Genomic DNA, 20,241 nt, shown 5'->3' with positions numbered 1-20,241 from the left:
CGCTCGCGGTGCGATTACCGACTTCCTTTAACGGTAGGACTAAGGCGCGGGGAGGTGACGAGATCCACACCAGAGACTTGGGTGACCGCGCCCACCCACCGTTTCCCTCAAGTTTCACCTTACGAAGGTAAATGACTGATGTACCCTTTAATTTACGTCGTTATCGTTTCTTGTTCTTTCGGTTGTTCCCCATATTACCCTTCTCCGCAAAGCCCGCAGTGGAGCGGAGTGGAGTAGCAGTGGTTACTGCTCGAGTCCTCGAAGGAATATAGTTCACGTTCCGGTCCCTCCCTCTCGCTGCTTGCTCCACCGAGTTGGTGCAGCGATAGGTTACGGACGGGTCTGAGCGGGGGGGAAGGGGTTTGAGGCATCGATCCCATGGAGAAGAAGCAAGGGTTCTTCTCGGCGCTGGAGGGGGTGGTGCGAGGGCTGTCGCCGGCGCGGTCGAGGGCCAAGAGTCCTGCGCCGAGGAGCCAGTCGCCGTCGGCGGCGCTGCTGCTCCTTCCGCGGCGTAGGAAGGGGCACAGTGGCGGGGGGCACCAGCAGCAGGCGCTGGCGCAGGTGCCGGAGGCGCCGGTGATCGCGAGATCCGCGAGCTTCCGGCCCGTCGGGGAGGCCCTGGCGCCGCTCATGGAGGGCCCCGACGGCGACGCGCCGGAGGAGGGCGGAGGGCCGCGGAGGGAAGGGTGGGGCCACTGGGTCCGCGGCCAGCTCTCCCGGGCCCCCTCCGTCACGCATTCCTCGTCCTCCTCCTCCGCTTCCGCCGCCGCCAACGGTTCCTGCTCATTCCGCGGCTCTGACCTCCGCCTTCTGCTCGGGGTCATGGGGGCGCCGCTCGCCCCCATTCACGTCGGCACCGCCGACCCTCTTCCCCATCTAAGTATCAAGGACACTCCCATTGTGAGCCTCGGTCTCGATCCTTCTTTGATGCTCTGTTCTTCTGTTTCCAGTGCCAAAGTTGCAGTCTTGCCTTGCAAAATGCCATTCTTCCATGCGGTGTTTCTGAACATTAATATCTCTTCTGTACCTCGCCATTCTCGAACTCCTTCGTTTCTTCGCTTTATTTCGTTTCGTGGGCTCGATCGATTTAACCATTTTTGGGATAAATTCTGTGACTACTTCTCGTGCAGCTCTCTGGATGCATCTGGATTTTGGTGTCCCCAAGATGGCATTTTGACGTAGCTGCCTTCCGACATTAATTCGTTCTTCATTTCATCCTTTCAGGAAACTTCATCAGCTCAGTACATCCTGCAGCAGTACACGGCCGCATCGGGCGGTCTGAAGTTGCATAGCTCCATTCGCAACGCTTACGCCATGGGCAAGGTGAGGATGGTGGCATCGGAGTTCGAGACGGCGACCAAGGTGGTGAAGAACCGCGGTGGCTCCACGCGTGCCGCCGAGTCCGGCAGCTTCGTCCTCTGGCAGATGGCCCCCGACATGTGGTACGTGGAGCTTGCTGTCGGCGGCAGCAAAGTCCACGCCGGTTCCAATGGGAAGCTCGTCTGGCGGCACACCCCCTGGCTCGGTGCGCACGCCGCCAAGGGCCCCGTCCGCCCTCTTCGCCGCGCCCTTCAGGTATAAAAGCACTCCATTCCACAACAGCGACAGCTTCCACATCCGGCATTGCCTTACAGTGAAAGTAACTGCTTGATAAAGACTCCAGCTTTGGATTAACTTTGAGCTAAATGTTTGAGCAGGGCCTCGATCCGCTGACCACGGCGAGCATGTTTGCCAGCGCGCGTTGCATCGGGGAGAAAAAGGTGAATGGGGAGGATTGCTTCATCCTCAAGCTATGCGCGGATCCGCAGACGCTGCGAGCCCGGAGCGAAGGCCCCGCCGAGATCATTCGGCACGTCCTGTTCGGCTACTTCAGCCAGCGAACAGGGCTCATGGTGCACATGGAGGACTCGCACCTGACGCGAATCCAGCCGAACGCCGGCGGCGATGCGGTCTACTGGGAGACCACTATCAACTCCTTCCTGGACGACTACCGCCCCGTGGAAGGTATCATGATCGCCCATTCGGGGCGCTCGGTGGTGACTCTTTTCAGGTTCGGCGAGGAGGCGATGAGCCACACCAAGACGAGGATGGAGGAGGCGTGGACCATCGAGGAGGTGGCCTTCAACGTCCCCGGCCTCTCCGTCGACTGCTTCATCCCTCCTGCTGAGATAAGATGCGGTTCCATCGGCGGGACCTGTGAAATGCCGCAAGCCGAAAGGAGCAGGGCCAGCATCGGCAACCGGGTGAAGGTCGCGGCGGAGAAACGACAGGCCGCCGGCGACAACAAAATCGTGTGGAGACTCGAAGTGCCTCAACGCAAACACGGAGGAGATCGAATTGTCCATACCGCTAGTTTCTGTGCTAAGTGACTGACCGACCATGAACTATGGGTTACCGGATACTAATTTCATGTGTTATCCTCTGTACATAGGAGCATAATTGTTCTCAGGTCTCAAATATCACAGGCCTGAATGAATCTTTATACTCTGAATGCAGAAGGGTATTGGTAAAGCATTGGTTAGAGCCTAGACTTAGACTTGGGGGAAGAGAAAGAGAGAGAGAGAGAGAGAGAGAAGCTTCTTTCTTCTTTCTTCTACAAGCTTTGCTTCCTTTCCGTGTCACTTTAGATCACCACCACCTTAGTTGCTGAACAGTTGAGTCGTAATGTGTGTTCAAGTCTATTCATGAAGCTCGTCAGAGTGTAAGGATGAGCAAGAAATTGATGCCTGCTCCAGTGGCAAGAGTTGGTGTCATGTAGAACCAGCTAGATGAGATATTTAATGCATACATGTAGCTCTTTTTCCGGTCATCCTGGTCTCGGTTGAGCTGTCCACTTCGGTCCTCCTTTCCCCCTCTCGTGGTGGGAGCTGAGATCAGCTCGTTCTCTCCTGTGTCTTCTTCTTCATCTTGTCGATCCGCAGAGGGGACACAGCTCAGCCTCATGTGGAAGCAACCAGTGCTTGCCTTGGGCCGAGGGAAGGCATCATTGCGGCAGAGGCCTTGGGGGTCTCTCAGGGCCACCATGTGCTCCTCATCTTGTTTCGATCACATCTCAGTGACATGGGAATACTTTACTTTTGTTAATAGACCTGGGAAACTTCCGCACCTCCATGCTCCTCTCCAGGTCAAATCAAGATGCATTACACGAAAGACCATGGACTAATCTTTCTCTTCTTTCGAAGCAGCAGCCGATTCCTGAGCCAAATTTGAGTTCTTGAGCTCACAGGCAAAGAAGAAGAACCAAGGATTTTCTAGATCGATCAATCCTTGTCGACGAATGCTCGACGTGGACCCGACATCGCCATTGGCACCATGCTCTTTATTAGATTCGTTAGTTGTGTGGGGGGGGGGGGGGGGGGGGGAGCAGATTAGACCCCACTCTTGGATTTTAGGGAAGGAGTTGAACACACAGGGCGTGGAAAGCATGCAGTGATGGGGATGGTTAATTAGCTGCAGGTGGATTAGTACATCTCGGAATCACATTAGGCCGGCCTCCAAATCTGCGATCGTCCTTTACTGTGATGCCCGCTGCATGCAGTTGGTGTTATTATTGGCACCTTTTGTTTCAGTTGTCTTTTGGCAAAGCAGTGTGCCGCTTTGGGATCACTCGACCAGTACCACAGGCAACAGGCTTAACAGTATGTTGGGACCATGTACCATCGAGAGGTCATTCACAGTGTTTCCCAGCTATCCTACAACTGGGATCCAAGTGATGATGATGTACTGCTGGTTTGATCGGCGCAGCATGAACGAGACACCGATTCCTGTATGCAACCTCTGTTTTTAAGTTCCATTTTAGATGATCATACATGTATGTAAACAATGTTCTTAGTTCAGTGTATGATCATGCTTCCTGTATGTTCTTGTGTTTTGTTTTAGATTATCATACATGTAAATAAGATTCTTAGTTTAGTATACCGATAATATATCGGTTATGGTTCGGATCAATAGCAAGCGTCAGCAAATCAATATATACTAAGTTTAATAAAAACACTAGAAAAGATATTAAAATAATATAGACATATTATTGTCTTGATGTCGTTGACTGGGGGGTTAACATTGCTTATTTCGTCCCGTAGATGCAAGCTCGTCTTGGATGCTTGTGTGGAAGTCATGGGAGGTGGTTGGAGTGGGGAGAAATTCAACTGATGCAATCTTGAGATTCCACTTGTTCATGCCCGGTGGACTCCACATCGGACCGAGGTGGTCTAAGGTTCCTTGGAGTTACGGAGACGGATTGAGGCGTGCCTTGGTTTCATCGAAATCTCCAACCTGACATCTCTAATGATAAAATTACTAATGGAATGAAATGCTATGGGGGTTAACTTTTATACCTGGGCGATCGATGACAAGAGATTGATTGGTATGTTTTTCTTTAACGTGTCACCAACGAAGAACGATCGTAGGGGTGTCGTTGTTTGGGCTAGCATTTACAAGACAAATGAACGATGTTCGCCTATGCTGAGTAATCAGGAAAGAAGGAGATGGGTCTCGTCGTTAGGGATTAATGCTCCTTATGGGTATGCGATCGAAAAAGGGCATGCGATCGAAAAATTTCGCTTCCTTACTGCTCGCTGCATGGAAGGGGAGGCGTGTGGACCCTTCTGCCCTTGTCACTGCCTATGTGGCAACGAGTTACAGGGTGAGACAGCAGGTCATAGCTGATGTCACTTTATTCTCTATGTATACAAACGATGTGATGTACTATCAATTTGCTCTAATTGATGCATCCATAAGTCATTGAATAAGTAAATGCTTCACATAATCAAACCATACAGGATGGTAAATGTGATATGATTTTGGGTCAAAAGAAATTAAGATTAGAAGAAAATAAACTAGAATGGTATGTGTGATCATGCTTGTCGCCCGTAGAGATCTACAAGGAAAAAAACAGGATGGTTGAAATTAAATTTGGTTGATTGATCTTCTACCACAGAGCTAAGACAGCCTTGCAAGGCAGCTGCCTCTCAACATATCCCTAAATCATGGCAAATAATGTTTAAAGGTATCAAAAGAATCAATTTATTCTCTGTCCTGCTTTTACTTGAATGGAGACCATACATGTGAATCTAAAAGAACACCACACTGCAGAAAAAGATGGCACTCAGGGCTTTTAACCGGTATTTGGATTGCTTCCTCATGCAGCAGTACTATGTAGCTATCAGGGAACACAACACTTGTTTTTTTGGGTAAGCAATCATTTCATGTGAGGTGGTACACACAACAACACATGCTGGATTCAGAGTTACTCTTTTGTCCTCCTGTGTCCTGTGTCTTAATTCCTATCTGTATTATTAGCTTCCTCCCTCCCTTCACTTACTTCATCCCATTCCTTTTCACAATATGACCATAAATTCTAAGACAAAGATATATTAGTTAAATCATGGTGGTGGGTGTTAGAGACAAATCAGAGAGCTAATAACAAGAAGTTAAGAGAGGAGAGAATAGTTTGTGAATGCAGATTGATGTTCATGGATGTCTGGAGTTGATCATACATACATATAGGCATGTTTCTTGAGTTGGTGTGGAAGATGAGTAGTGTAGGGATTCTTGAACTATTTATTCCCTTAATATTTTTTTTAGTTAATAATCACATGCATGATATTTGAGGATGGTGATGAACATTATCACGCAGAGAAATAACAATATGTGAGAGAAATATATTATACATGGAAACAACAATCAAATGGTTCCTTTTCTTCGGATTAATATCTGTACTTTCAGTAACTCTAACATACACTCAACTATAGAGGTACTTTTGATCTGCCATCAAAGGTAAGAGAGAGAGAGAGAAATAGTACCAAGTTTGCAAGCCAATCGTAGATGTGGTGGCACTGATTTCTCCAACGTTAATGATTCATTTCTTCCCTCCATCATATGTCAATTTGTTGCATTCCTGAAATAAATGTTTCAGGATAATTGGATCCTTTGTTTCCTGCTTCATTATTCTGCTTTGGCAGGGAGAGTGTGTGGTTAAGAAGGCCATTTGTCATCGAAGTCTGCATCCCAACCACTCTGAAGACTGCTGCTGCAAAGAAATGCTGATGACTCCCTCCGGAATCTACAATAAAGATAAGAAAATGATAAGATGATACACCCACATCGACTGCTGCAAACATTTATGCTGAGCAGGTGATTGCTTGTACAATCTGCCCACTAAATTTCGGAAAAGACTCGACAATCATGCTGGGGATTCTTTTTCTTCTTTTTTTATGCCCTTCAAGTACAATGGTAAATTTTTTAGCAAAATATTGGTTTTCTTCTCTGGGGTACAGTGGCGAATACAAGCCCGGATCCGTGTCCTGTTAGACCTGCAAGAAAAGATTGTGATCGAAGCCAGACCTTTGTCTCAAATCTCACCAGGACCATCAGGAGTCATTTTCACGAACATTCTTGCAACTATTGAGGTCATTCGCTGCTTGGTCTGTAGCAGTCCCTGAAGACGAAGGATACAAGGGGTCAGCGAAAAGAGCAAAAAGCACCAACATTTCACTGAAAGAAATGAAAGAAGACGTGTTCTGGACAAGTTCATGACTCGGGGGCATCAAACAAGTTCCTCGCTGGAAAGAGCAAGTTCCAAGTTCAGGAGGACAATACTCCAGGAACAACCTCGTTATTCTGCAGAAGGGCATATTCTTCTGTCATGAAACGTTACTCTCAGCCAGCAGATACAAAAGATGTTCGCACATCCACTTCACACAAACAGATAAAGCTTACCAGGCACTTGATACAAGAATGTTTCCACGGCAGGAGAATAAATTGCGTCAGACTGGCATTCTTGATGCCTTTGGAATCCAGCATGAAATGGTATCAGAAAATAAAGCTGAACATTCTATTACATCAAGAAGAACCAAGCTGTCATGCTGAAACTGATGGATGACTACAAGCACAGAAGCCAAAATGAACAATCTCACATTCTCCGCTGTGCCTATATATCCGAGTCCTCATCGATCACATCAACTTGATCATATAATAATGCACGAATATATACATATAAACAAGGTTAAGATTCTTCCACATACCAGTAATTGCAGTTAAGTATCAAGCTGTTACCGATGCACTCAGGATAGCTGCAGATCAACATAGTTGCTCTCGTTGTTTCATGACTAGAGGTCTCTTAATTGCTCATGTCCACCTTCAGTGGCAGATTCAGACGTAGACTTCAGACTAAAGGAGGAATCCAATCAAAAGTGGGGAATAAGAAATTGGTCAAAAAGGTGCGGACCAAACAGCTCAACCACTATAAGTTTTTGTCTACAAATATGCAGAAAGCAAAACATTGAGCCATCTTTTTCTATACCGAGCAGGAAGCTAATGAAGAGCAATACAGCCTAATATTTGTCATGTTTTCAGCTTATAAAGGTAAAGCTGGAGATATCCAAGGACACAACAGAACATTTTCACTTCCCAAAATGAGGATTTAGCAGCCCTGAGATCTCCAAGAAACCAACACGATCTCTTCCGCCAAATATCTTCTTTAGTTTCTCGTCACACACTATTATCCTCTTGTTGTCTGGATCCTACAAAAGAATTTTTTAGCAATCATTCAGTGGCTGAAGTCACCAAAGATTGAGATTCACACAATGATTCACATGATAGCAAAATCTAAAGTGGGAACCTCCATTGCATAAAGGAGGACGAGACAAGTTGCTCCTGGGGGTAAGAGAATCACATTTAATAGCAGAGATATCGACATGAAGAATATTTTCTGTTAGTTTGCTGGTACCGATGAATGTGTTTCACAGCTATCCTATTTTGGCTTCTCCAAAGTTCACTAAACATTTTTCAAAATATCAAATATGCTTTTGGAGGTATATTCATGCATTAAACACAGAAAACACAAACACCAATCTGTCATGTCCTTTAAGAAACGTAATGTGGAATGGGCAACTGGTTGGAATCAACAGAATCATAATAAAAAGAAAATTAAAAGCATGTCTTACAATTTCACTGAACCCATTGTCCAAAAATCCTAAAAACAGTAGCCCAATGCACAACATTCCCACAATTACAGGGTCTAGAATTTAACATCTGCAGTCGCATCTCTGCAAAGGAGATATCCTATTGTAACACCAAGGTCTCATCCTATTAAAATCTTCTAAATCCTTAAATAAGGGAATCTGCAAATGACAACTCTGGCCCTTCTTGTTAAGTCTGCTTTATTATTATAAGAAAATCTTCTGTCATGTAGTGATTAAGAAAAAGATTGATGAATTTTATTCTACTATTTCATCATATGCTCTACACAATCAGTACATAAAAGTTAACAGTCCAAGTAAAACAGTTCCTCACGGGAAACTACACCAACAACATTTGAAATAATCAGCAGAACAAAGAATGTCAACTAAAAGCTACTTGCGAGTAAAAAAAAGCTTACTAAAACTTAATTGTTGAAAAATCATAAACATATCTAATGAAAGAAGTGACATAGATATTCGTCATGACCTTTGGTCAACACAAATCTGAACTCTCTTTGGTAAACCAATCATACCATGTGAGGATAAAATACTTACCCTCCTAGCATCTTCAAATAATTATTTCTTGTCTTGATTATAGAACTATTTGTTAAGATAACAACAACATTCAGAATATTTTCAGAAACCTTTTATTGATCTAGACTATTACCACGCATGCTGGATCCACCTTCTGGACCAGCCTTCCATGCCAAAGCGGTTGTGAAACCCTTGGATCAGCTAGCGCAAAAGAAGAGAATACAGCAGTTGATTTTGGGGTTATTTCAGTCTAAAAGTATTAATAGCCTTTTTTTTAGATTACGATGATACCAGGCTGTAAACATGACATTGTAAGCTGCTCGAACACTTCTAGGATATTTGTCTTCTTTTTCCAGATAGTCCTATATTATTCCTCGATTAATTGTACCCTTTCATGGTCTTTCTCTTCCTTGATTACGGAAAACATAGTTGGGTGGAGCTCCAAACTTAGACACATCTTACATATATACCATACATTAATAAGTTCAAAAAGTACATGTAGAGACTTTTGTATGCCTTCATTTGGTCCAATATTATTATGTCATTTACCTCTTAAAGTTCAATATAGTAAAACTGACTGATTTGCTCATCCTGAATTAATTTTCTTTTTCTCAATAAATTGAAGTATCATCCACAGATAAACGTTGAGCACCCAACAAGCAGCAGTATCCAAAACAAGAATGAAACAGTGAGCAAATTGAAGTGTCATTATCACGGTTTAGGCAGAAGTTATATGCTCAGGATGTCGTGCGTTCATTCAACAAGTACATTCATTCAACAAGTACAATGCAGGACAATATCTCAAAAAGTCCACGCTAAAAACACAAAAAAAACATTGTTAAAAAGGACTCCACATTTGGATTTGCAAAATGTTTAGCATCCAGTGTGCGGCCAACATTTTTTTTTCCAAGAGAAATGGAAGTCACACATGCAAAACAAAATAGTATAAAGAAAAGGCCAGATTATCATAACATAAGCTATCACAAGTGCACCAAACATAGCCTAATATGTATGAATATATGTGTCCAGACTCCAGAGCAACAAGATGTAACCACAGAAATTCAATACTTTTTTATGGAAAATTTAATAATAAAATTGTAACATGTTTCACTTTCAAGGTTGTTGAATAATTTGTTGACAAAGGGAATGAATTCCAATGAAAAGACAAGATTATTGCAAACAAAATAATGATCAAAACTTGATACTGAAAAGGAAAATATTGGAAAAGTATGTAGATATGTTGCACAAAATTCAGCAAGAAATCTTGTCATAGTGCAAACTAAAGAGTTACACAAAATATTATTATAATAGAACTTAAGAGGACATCCCTATAGTATCTGTTAAGTGATTAAGAAAAATGATATCTCACTTAAAACATCATGAAGTAGTAACAGTAAGAAACTTTGTCAGATTACAGAACCTGAAAGTCAAACAAAGCATAGGATATAGGTTACTTGAATTTTTTTTTAAAAAGACAGACATGGAAAAGCTAAAGGCTTGATTTACAGTTTGTACTTGATTGGTGCAGTTCGTATTTGATTGGTACTGAGACAAAATTTGCATCATTGAATGAGGGAAGGGATTGCAGTAGATTATGCTCAGAATCACTTTATATATACAAATATTAAAACAACAAAAGGTTAATGCAGGTTATATTGATCAATTTGATGTTTTGGCTGCAAAAGATCATAGCACAAGCCACAAAAGGTACAAAATTCCTAATAAAGGAATTTATAATCATATCAACCATGATGGAAGGAGACACATATACCAATGAGAGGATATAAGTGGTTAGATATCTGAGAGCTAAATAAGGAATGGTTGAATAAGAAACCACAAAGTCAAACTACAGTTGGTTCACGGCCTCATATCAATGGGTGTGAGCTTATGGCTATAGTATTGTATGTAGAATCTACAAAACATCATTGTGGCTAACTTTTGTTGGGGAATTCCTCCTCTCAATTATGGAAAATTCTGTGTTATTTCAAAGACCTGGGACCTAATATAATAAGCAAACACATCTAAAGATATAATTTGCAACATAAACATTAATTGATAGTGTTATCCTTGCTCCATTCATATTTTTTCAATAGGTTCACTACCATATGTAGCAACTAAGTACATGTTAAGATGTCCTCAAGCTTAAGCAAACATATGATCATGTAATAAAGGTAATTAATCCTATCTTCATTCAAGATCATGAAAATCAATACTGCACATCTTCACATAGACTAGTCTTAAAGCAAGCACCCATTTGGTTATCTGCTCAGAGGACAAGTCATTCATGGAGTCTCATGTTTTACAGGTAAGAATCCTCTTCCACTGTCAACCAACATTGTTACATGGAAAATGCATAGATGACAGTCATCACAGTTAAATTAGTAAGTAGAATCTGAGAGTGAACTTGTTACACCCTTTATAAAAATTACAAGAGCATAAATCAAACTCCCCAGTCCTTAAGTTCCGTGTTCAGGTGTTGTCCAAATCAATCATGAAACAAAAGGAAGATATAGCAAACGATTCAGGTTTCTTCTATATGATCAAAACCATACAAGAAGAAAAAAGGAGAGACCTGGAGGTTATTCTCCTTGATATAAGCCCATATCTTTTTGAGGGCTTGGGTCCGCGGGATCTCCGCCTCGCCCACCACTGCCTGGAGTTCGGGCGACACTGGCCTGGACTTGGTAATTCCCCTCGGTCGCCGCTTCCCCGACGCATCCGGCGCCGCCTCCGCGGCAACGCGCGACGCCGCGGCGGCCAACCACCTCCTTGGCGGCAAGCAGCCGGGAAGGTGCACGGCCCGACGAGGGAGCGAGACGGCCCAAACGCGGTCGCTGGAGAAGAATGCCATAGGGAAGGTGATCGACGCCGCCATGGTCGGAGCTCCGGTTGCAGCGGAAGCGAGGGTTTAGTTTAGGCGTGGACGAAAGGAACGAAAGGGGGTACGAAAAACGCAATGACGCGAGGGGAGATAAGAGCGAACCGTCCTGGCGATTGGGGGAGAACCATAGCCGTTGGATCTATATCTCGCGGATAACGAGCGGTGGGATTAGTGTACAGCGAATACCAATATCCTCTATGGAGTATATACGAATACGCTTATCGATCTTTCCGGTATACATATGCGTACGGAGAGCAGTTGAAAATGGCTTAAATGTGACAATTTGCTAGTCGGAGAACAAAATAATTATTTATGATTTTGTACATATAAAACTAAATATGTACGTAATGCAAATGTACTAACATATGTATTCATAAATATGTACATGTCGGAAGCCTGATAGACGCTATGCAGGTGAGTCACATGAGAATAGATCAAAAATATAAATTTATCAACTAACATGTGATTAATCAAGTCACCCTCAATCCATTATCTACCTACAAACTTTCTTCTCATCTATTATATAATAAAAATAATTATAAAATTTTATCTCATTCTTTATAACAATAAAGATAATCACAAACTTCTTTCTCGTTCATAATGACAAAGAAGATAATCATAAATTCGTTTCTCATCCTCCAAGATATAAAAAGACATCTTAAACCCAATATAAGGAACTGCTTTTGAACTACTCAAACTCACGTTTATGGATCTAAGATTACTAACTTAAGTATCGGACAGATCGGATCGAAATTTTTTTTTCGATCTATCGCTTCATGCAAGTGACATCATGGGAGTATAGTATTTTTACCCTGAAGACACTTTGGATCATCCTACGCATATAGGTTCAAGACCATAACGGGCTAATCAAGACGTCAATGATATTTTTCTAATATTTTAATACTAAAAAGAATGCTTGATGTCACAGGAACATCCACCCGTCAATTTTCCCTAATGAATGCTCCAATGAGAAGATCTTGCTTCTAACCCATAACACTTTTACTTAAGAAGGATAGTTTTCATCCTTTTATTATATGGACACATCTACTTTGGCGTAAACACCAAAGTGGAACCGAGGTTTGTTCAATGACCTAGGCATTTCGCCCCCGGGGACAACCTCAAGTCATCTACTTATCACCACTAAGGCATTTCTAAACCTCACTAAATAGGTATAGATGCTAACCGACATGATTTAGCTATTGCCAACTCTTGTCTCAATTAGCTTAATGAGCAATGCTAACATCTCAATTGTGATTAGTACCTTAATCACATTGGCTCTTATGCTCGTGGAGATTCCCTCACTTGACGTGATGCTAGCATCTTAAGATCACCCAAGGCCTATGAAACTATAGATTGAGGGAGTGTCTCGCTCCTTGATCGTGGAATTTAATGCACTACTACACCACCGTTCTACTCTACTATAATCCAAGACCTAATTAATGAATTTGACATATGACTCCTTGAGAATCCAATTATAACAAATGGATCAATGTCTAGAAGGGATGTGATGAAAGTTCCAACAATCCTAAGGGGAAAGGTTAGATGACCCCATTTCAGGTTGGTTCTCATTCACTCAGAACATCCAAGAGGAGTTAATCCCGATAAACTTCTGCCTCCAATTGTTGGAGGCCTTTGACGGTAATATTGACCTAATAGAGTATACTGTTGCATTTCATGCTTATGTCGCTGCATAATACCTCGGACACCTTAATATGCTATGCCTTCCCGATAATATTAAGAAGCCCAACATGAGAATGACACGCTTGCTTAAAACCCCTTGGTTGACACCTTTGCTTAGCTCATAAAGGAGTTCGATCTCTACTTTCTTAGGAATGTGTACCTGAGGGTATCAATAACAATGTTTCTTGGACTCAAGCAAGGTGAGAAAGAAACACTCTTTGACTTTATTACTTGATTAACTAAAGAGATCTGATATGTGCAAGAAGCCCATCCATGGCTTATAATATAGACCTTTATGATAAGGCCCAAGCCTTCTCACTCTTTATGGTTGTTAGTAGAGAAGTCATCGATGATAGTGCTTGAGGTGCTCCAAATGACCAACCAATACATTATCATGGAGATAATGGTTTCAAAGAAGTGTGAGAAGATATACAAAAGGTTGAGATATAAGTGACTACCATTGGTCCCAATCTTGAGGTCACCATGGCGAAGAAAAAAATTACTGCCCAATAAAGAACATAAGACAAATAAGAAATGGCCGACCTAAGCTACCTCCCTTGAGGTTCAAGTCAACTCCATTGAATATGTCTATAATTAAGGTCTTTTTATAGAAAAAAAAGGCTCTTGAAAGACACTTATAAGGACACTATTAAAAAGGAGAAATAAATCTAAGTACTATTGCCTCCACCGTGATTATGGTCACAACACGAAGAACTTTCATGATTTGAAGAAGTAAATTAAAAAACTTATTCATCAAGGATACCTCGAGAGGTTCATCCAGAGCAATAGGAACCTTTACCTCGACCTCAAGGGCCGGTGGAGAGGTAGAGAGATAAATCAACATCAACATCGATGGACCTATCTCGAGAGAAAATAACTAGCTCATCGGATCGTAAAGCTTATGCCTGGGCTACCATCAAAAAGCGTTTGATGTTCAAGGATGACTCGGAGATAACTTTTAAGAAAAAAGAGACAGAGTACCTCGATCTAAACTATGTTGATACCTTGGTGCTCTCCGTGAGTGTGATTAATGCCTAAGTAAAGAGGGTCATAATTAACATAGCTTGCATGTCAAGTTTAGGAATGAGCCCTGCTCCACAACGGTGATAACTAAATTCATAGTGATAAAATTCCCAATAAGGACTAGCATTGAAAAGCTGAGAAGCAACTCGAGAGAGTTACGCCAGTACTATCTGACGATAATCTCCTTACCAAAAAAGTCTTAACCTAAGGCATCGCAGATCAATCCCTGGGATCTCGCCAAGTCCCTTCCATATCTTGAGCCGATAGAGTCATTGATCGAGGTACTCATGGACAAAGCTTGCTAGGGTGAAAAGAGGATCCAAAATCTATCACGGTAAAGGGAGGACCCAAAATCAGCCATGGCGAAGGAATGACTTAAAACTCATCATAACAAGAGGACATGAAATTTACCATGATAGAGGAAAGACCTAAAATCCACTATGATAGAGGGAGGACATAAAACCAGTCACAGTAGGAGGACTTAGAATTTATATGGTGAAAGGAGGATCCGAAATCCACCACAGTAAAGAGAGAGACTTGAAAACCTACTATGAGGACTCAAAATCCACTATGATGGAGGGAAGACCCAAAATTTATCATGACGAAGAAAGCATGCTTTCAGGCAATCAAGGTGAGGGACAAATAATAGAGAATCTATTATCAACTAACACGTGGTTGTCATGTGAGATCCAAGTCACCATTCATCTATTTACCTATATAGATAAAAATTTAAAATAGAAAAACACAAATTTCTTTCTTATCCACAGGATCTCTGGTTGTCCTTTCTGATAAAGTAATTATAAGCTTCTTCTCATTTATTATAACGAGAAAAGTAATCACAAACTCTCTTCTCATGTAACATCTTACCTCTAAGGTATAAAATAACATCTTAAACCTAATGTAAAGGACTTGTATTGAATATTTTTTACGTGGAAGACATTTCCAATTATCCTATCCATATACGTTCGAGATCACTTTAGCTCATAAATATATTAATAATAATTTTTTCTAACAAAACCCATCACATGCTGCTCACCTACCAGGTCACATGCAAACAGCAGACTCGAATCCACTTTCTTTCTTTCTTTAGTCAACGCACGCGCCTTGCCACTCTAACAGAAATGGTTAAACCCCAAGGAAAGCAAGCACCGACCGACGACACTCCGCCTGTTGGTTCGATGCCAGCGGGTGACCAGCTAAACCACGCCACTCGCCTGACGCACGAGTCTCGCACCCACCTTCCTGGACCCACGCGCGGTAGGTTTACCGGCATGTCGCTTCGTAAGTCCACATGCGAGCCGTGTGTATGGAGAATTTTCACGTCGTTACACCGGGATACGTCACGACGGAAGTCACGGGTGGAGGATGTAGAGAACCTCCGGACTGCGCACGCCCTCGTTCGACCGTGTCTGCAGTCGTAAAATTGGTCGTTGGATGAACCATCGCTCGCGTACAGCGTCCCGCAAGCAAGGCGGCCCTCCCTTGTCCCGAACGCCAAGCGTGCCCCTTCGCTCCCGCTCTATTTAGTCTTCGCCTCCCAACTCCCACTCGTCGCTCCACGCCTTTTCTTCACGTCTCCTTGTTCGTGATGGATCACCGCGCCGTCCTCTTCATTGCCCTCGTCTTCGTCGCGGCGTCCCACGCTGGCGCCCAATCCCCGGCCGCCGCCCCGACCAAACCCGTCACCCCCGCCCCTACTGCTGCCCCTACCAAGCCCGCCACTCCCGCTCCCGCTGCCGCCCCTACCAAGCCAACCCCCGCCCCCTCCACAGCTCCGGTTGCCACCCCAACCAAAGCCCCCGTTGCGGCTGCCCCCACCACGGCCCCGCCTGCCCCCGCCCCCATGACACCTCCGCCGGTACCCGTGCCAGTGAGCTCTCCGCCTACCCCTCCGCCGACATTGTCGTCACCGGTGCCGGCACCAGCTGCTCCGGTCCCGGCCGCTGCTCCGCCGAAGCCAACGGATGTGCCCGCGCCAGCGCCGAGCAAGAGCAAGAAGAAGAAGCCAAAGACGACGACAAAGAAGAAGCATAGCGCAGCCCCCGCCCCGGCGCCGTTAGCACACAGCCCTCCTGCACCTCTCGCCAAGTCGCCGGCGGGGACCGGCGAGTCGCCAGCACCCAGCCTTGCCGCTGACCAAACCGTAAGACGTCCCGCTCCCCCCAAAACGTCCACATTTCCACATGCACGTACACCAACTACTTACACTAATTGGCGTTTACTAGAAGTGCATTAAGTGCCTTGTACAAATAATTTTTGCTGCTTCTCACTGACTATTCTAATAAATGACACGTTAGTAATCGATGTGTTTCACATAACTGGTTGTGATCAATGCAGAGTGGTGCGGAGACGCTGCGACACAAAGTAGCAGGTCGCATGTCGGCGGCGTGGCTTCTGCCGCTGGGCTTCGCCACACTGGCTTGGATATGAAGCTGGCGTATACGCACACAGAAGCATATCTCTCCCCTCCTACTTTTTATTTTTATTTACGTGTGCCACGTTCATTTGGATTTGTTTGCTTCAAGAGGAGACATTGTGGTAGAATTAAGTTTTATTTGAGTCAGTGATGTGCATTCTTTTTTCTCCTCACTTGGTGTGTTACTGTTCTGGTGTGCTGGATCAGTTCACATGCATGCCAGTCTAAACATTTTGTCCAGTGTGGGTATTCATGTGCATTAAGTATTATTATACGTTACCATGTGGGATCATAAACACTGTATAAATCAGAAGACTCACATATGTGGCAATTCTGATATATTGTATCTATGACCGTCGTCGTCGTCTCGTGAACGCCACCTGTCGGCACCACGTCTGCCCTTGTGCTGTGTGGATGTATGCTGGTCGTTGTCTTGTTTGTTTCCGTTCGTACATTTTGCAGTTCAACCAAACCTTTTTGTAACGACCGTCGGAACCAATCGGGTCCGTCTCGGGCTGAGCCGCAATCGGCTCTCGATTGCACCGGTTTAGCGCTTGAATCAAACCCCAACTCGTTAAGCCTTGGTGGCCGTCCACTGGGTCGCACGAATCACGGCGCGGATAAGCTCGGTTTCCTGGCCCCGCCCGTCTCCTCGCGCAAGAACGCTTCGCTTCGCCTCAAGTTTCGGGAGTCGATTCGCCGCAAGGAGCCATGGTTCTCACGACCTTCGATGGCGTCGGCGTTGGCCTTGGTATGAACTCTTGGCCACTGCAAAATCTGCGGCTGTTGGTATCTGGAACGAGGGCGATATCAATCTGATTTGTGTTTGCCCATGTCCATGTTGTGTCTCAGGGTTCGGCATCGGATGCGGGTTTGGAATTGGATGGGGCTTTGGAGGTAGTTCCCGTATCCTTCTTCTTTTTGTTGCCTTTCATCTTTATGCGGTTGGCGGAAATGTGGAATTTGAGATGGCTATTGGATTGTTATGCTGAAACGCTGCCGATGGAATCGTTTGGTTTCCTGCTTGAATTGGGGCATAATGGCAAGGTGGAACAAGAAGGGGTTCCTCGGAGATCTCTAACTGGCTTTTGTCGTATATAGAGTGAGAGCAATCAACTGAATTAGTCGATGATCAGGAGGTGTTCCCTTCTCATCTTTACTGATTCAATTTTAGGGCTTTGAGTTGATGTGCTAAGTAGTGTGCATTGAAAGGTTTAGATCTGTAGTCCAATGTGACATCTCGGGATGTGCAATTTTATGAAGGGACGTGGAGTAGTTCTTTTGTCAAAGAGTTTAGGTGGAGTTCACGAAGTTAAGATGATAAAAAGAAAAAAAAAATGCTAGAGGAAGTACTTTGATAGGAATTGCTTAGCTTGTTGTCATCTAAGATGATAATGTTCGATCAAATATGCTTAGATTACCTACCTAATTCCTACCAGCCATGTTATTCAATTACATAACTTAGCTGAATCTGTTGCTATCCATCTTAGAGTTTTAATATCCTGTGTGAGATTTGTTTCCTTATGGATGACTTATATAGCTTTCTCTTGTCATAAACATCTGGCCATGCTCCACAAAAGCAAAGGGGAAAAAATATTCATGATCATCATAGAACAAGACTATGATGAACCTCCGGATGATTTCAAATTACGACTGCTGAAAAAGGATAAGCTTGATAACAAAAAAAAAAAAAAGATGTTGATATTCTAGTAAATTTGTATGTAATATTAGAAGCTAAAGATGTATATACTTAGACCTTCAAGACGAATGAACATAGTATCTGAATGTGACCTTTTAGTCGTGTAATTGATCAAATGCAATTATGTGCTGACAATATGTTATATTGGGAACATAATCAGGCAAATTCTAGTTAACATCTGAAAAATATGATCTTAATGTAAGCATCTTTCTCCATCACCCAGTCAAGAATTGATGTTGTTCTTAATGTAAGCTCGATTTAATTTTCAATACTCCAAAAAAGAGGATGTAATAAACTTATAAGCAGAAGAAAATGATGGAGAGCATGACACAACTAATAAAGGATTACTGAAAAACAATGGATTTAAAATTCTAAGCCTCAGTGTGATCTATGCAATCACAATCTTGCTGTCTTTGGGAGAAGCTAAAAATAATGGATTTAAATCTCTAAACCTCAGTGTGAACTATGCAATCACAATCTTGCTGTCTTTGGGAAAAGCTTATACAGGAAATATGCTTTATGCTTGTCAATGTCTTTTAGAAGGAGAAAAAAATTGTCAGACATAGGAGATGACATTCTTTGACTTTATGTTTATGTTTTGCAGGGCCAGTGAACAATTTTATGTTTTTTTTTTTTGAAAGATGCGTATTGAAGAACAACTGTTATATTCTAGAGATTTAACTTTATCTGGTAGTAAACTAAGGGGGCACATGAAAGTAGTTTGCTTTCTCTTTTACTATTCCATGTTTCTGTACAGATATGAGCACAACTCACCAGACACTAGTTAGCTGACATGCAAGATCAGAATCAATCCGAACAGTCTCCTACATTGAATGCATGATTATGGTTTAGCATAAGTATCTATCTGGTTCACCTAAATTGTATCAATCCGAACAAGTCAAATGTAGCAGAAGTATCTGGTTTATGTACTTCTACAACATAATACTGCACCCTCTTTGTTCCATTCACTGTAACGAAATAGGACATTCTATTTGTTATCTGCTGCACCCACCAAGGGGCCCAATATTATGTTACTCTCTCTACCTTTATCTCAAATTTCATACAACCTTGTTCCTGAATGACCAAAGTACATACAACTTTTATCTCAAACTACATACCACTTCCGAGGGAAATGAATGTAAAAACTCATTGATCTGTGTGCTCCCTTGTTTCACATTTTTTAGGGATTGCTACGGGCAAGTACATTTTGTGGCCATACCATTGTTTCTAGTTGCATGCTTCATATTACAACTTGGCAGGCACCTTAAATGATTGAACAGAACCAGTAATGGGATCCATTTATAGTTAACTTTGTCAAACATGTCCATTGAAATTACTGATGCCTGAGCAGTGCCCCACAAATCTTGTTCTAGAGTACTTCCAGGTTCATGTACTCTTAACTCAGGTCTGGTATTCTTGTTGTTATGACAATCATTAACCCATATAACCTGTTCACTGATGATTTTTTTCTCAATTATCTTCAGGAATGCCCTTGCATACCTTTGGCTTGGGAATTGGTAAGTATCACTCACTTAGAACTTTACTTGACATAGCTATTACCTTTTAAGCTAATTCAAAACTCTACATGGATAGGGGGAGGCTGTGGAGTGGGACTTGGTCTTGGTTGGGGCTTTGGCAGTGCATTTGGTTGCAAATACCGGTCCTCCAAAGTCACTTTCCAGGGCATTGAATTTGATAACAAGGGGACGAGAGATAAATCAGTGGAAGATTCCTCGAAGCACGCTCAATAGATTCAAGTTCCACACGGGCACTGTCATAACAGGAAGGTGTAGTAGTCTTTTTACTGCTTCCACCGCGCATGACCGTTCTATGATCAGATATCTTTGGGTTTCACGATTAGTAATTTAGATGTAGATGTGTGACATCAAATTAGAGAACCATACTATTCCGGTAAAATTTCAGAGATACCATTGCTTGTGACAATACAAAATTCTGCATGTTTCATGACTGATGTGGCAAGACAATATTGATTTGATTAAAATCAAATATTATCTTATCGTGATAGTGTCTCATTCTAATTGATAGTTAG

The 20,241-nt window shown here is 43.0% G+C and overlaps 4 protein-coding genes across 4 annotated transcripts; 3 read left to right on the top strand and 1 right to left on the bottom strand.

Annotated features, from left to right (window-relative positions):
* The first annotated feature begins 267 nt into the window (after nt 1-267).
* LOC135617956 (uncharacterized) lies at nt 268-2,809 on the top strand. The gene is made up of 3 exons (XM_065118794.1): nt 268-900; nt 1,225-1,575; nt 1,698-2,809. The coding sequence occupies exons 1-3, from the start codon at nt 379-381 to the stop codon at nt 2,367-2,369; spliced, it is 1,545 nt and encodes a 514-aa protein (XP_064974866.1). The 5' UTR covers nt 268-378; the 3' UTR covers nt 2,370-2,809.
* A 4,389-nt stretch (nt 2,810-7,198) lies between these two features.
* Nucleotides 7,199-11,448, bottom strand: LOC103992897 (uncharacterized). Its single transcript, XM_009412796.3, has 2 exons — nt 11,065-11,448; nt 7,199-7,520 (listed from the first exon to the last, which is right to left on the bottom strand). Exons 1-2 carry the CDS (start codon nt 11,365-11,367, stop codon nt 7,401-7,403), a joined length of 423 nt encoding a protein of 140 aa, XP_009411071.2. The 5' UTR covers nt 11,368-11,448; the 3' UTR covers nt 7,199-7,400.
* A 4,099-nt stretch (nt 11,449-15,547) lies between these two features.
* LOC135617953 (lysine-rich arabinogalactan protein 18-like) lies at nt 15,548-16,788 on the top strand. Its single transcript, XM_065118792.1, has 2 exons — nt 15,548-16,219; nt 16,414-16,788. Exons 1-2 carry the CDS (start codon nt 15,665-15,667, stop codon nt 16,504-16,506), a joined length of 648 nt encoding a protein of 215 aa, XP_064974864.1. The 5' UTR covers nt 15,548-15,664; the 3' UTR covers nt 16,507-16,788.
* A 300-nt stretch (nt 16,789-17,088) lies between these two features.
* Nucleotides 17,089-20,208, top strand: LOC135617955 (protein TRIGALACTOSYLDIACYLGLYCEROL 5, chloroplastic-like). Its single transcript, XM_065118793.1, has 4 exons — nt 17,089-17,243; nt 17,345-17,389; nt 19,676-19,708; nt 19,785-20,208. Exons 1-4 carry the CDS (start codon nt 17,204-17,206, stop codon nt 19,940-19,942), a joined length of 276 nt encoding a protein of 91 aa, XP_064974865.1. The 5' UTR covers nt 17,089-17,203; the 3' UTR covers nt 19,943-20,208.
* The last annotated feature ends 33 nt before the right edge of the window (nt 20,209-20,241 follow it).

Source organism: Musa acuminata, chromosome BXJ2-7 (genome assembly GCF_036884655.1).
Source record: "Musa acuminata AAA Group cultivar baxijiao chromosome BXJ2-7, Cavendish_Baxijiao_AAA, whole genome shotgun sequence".
NCBI lineage: Eukaryota > Viridiplantae > Streptophyta > Magnoliopsida > Zingiberales > Musaceae > Musa > Musa acuminata.
This window is presented reverse-complemented; position numbering and strand designations above follow the sequence as displayed.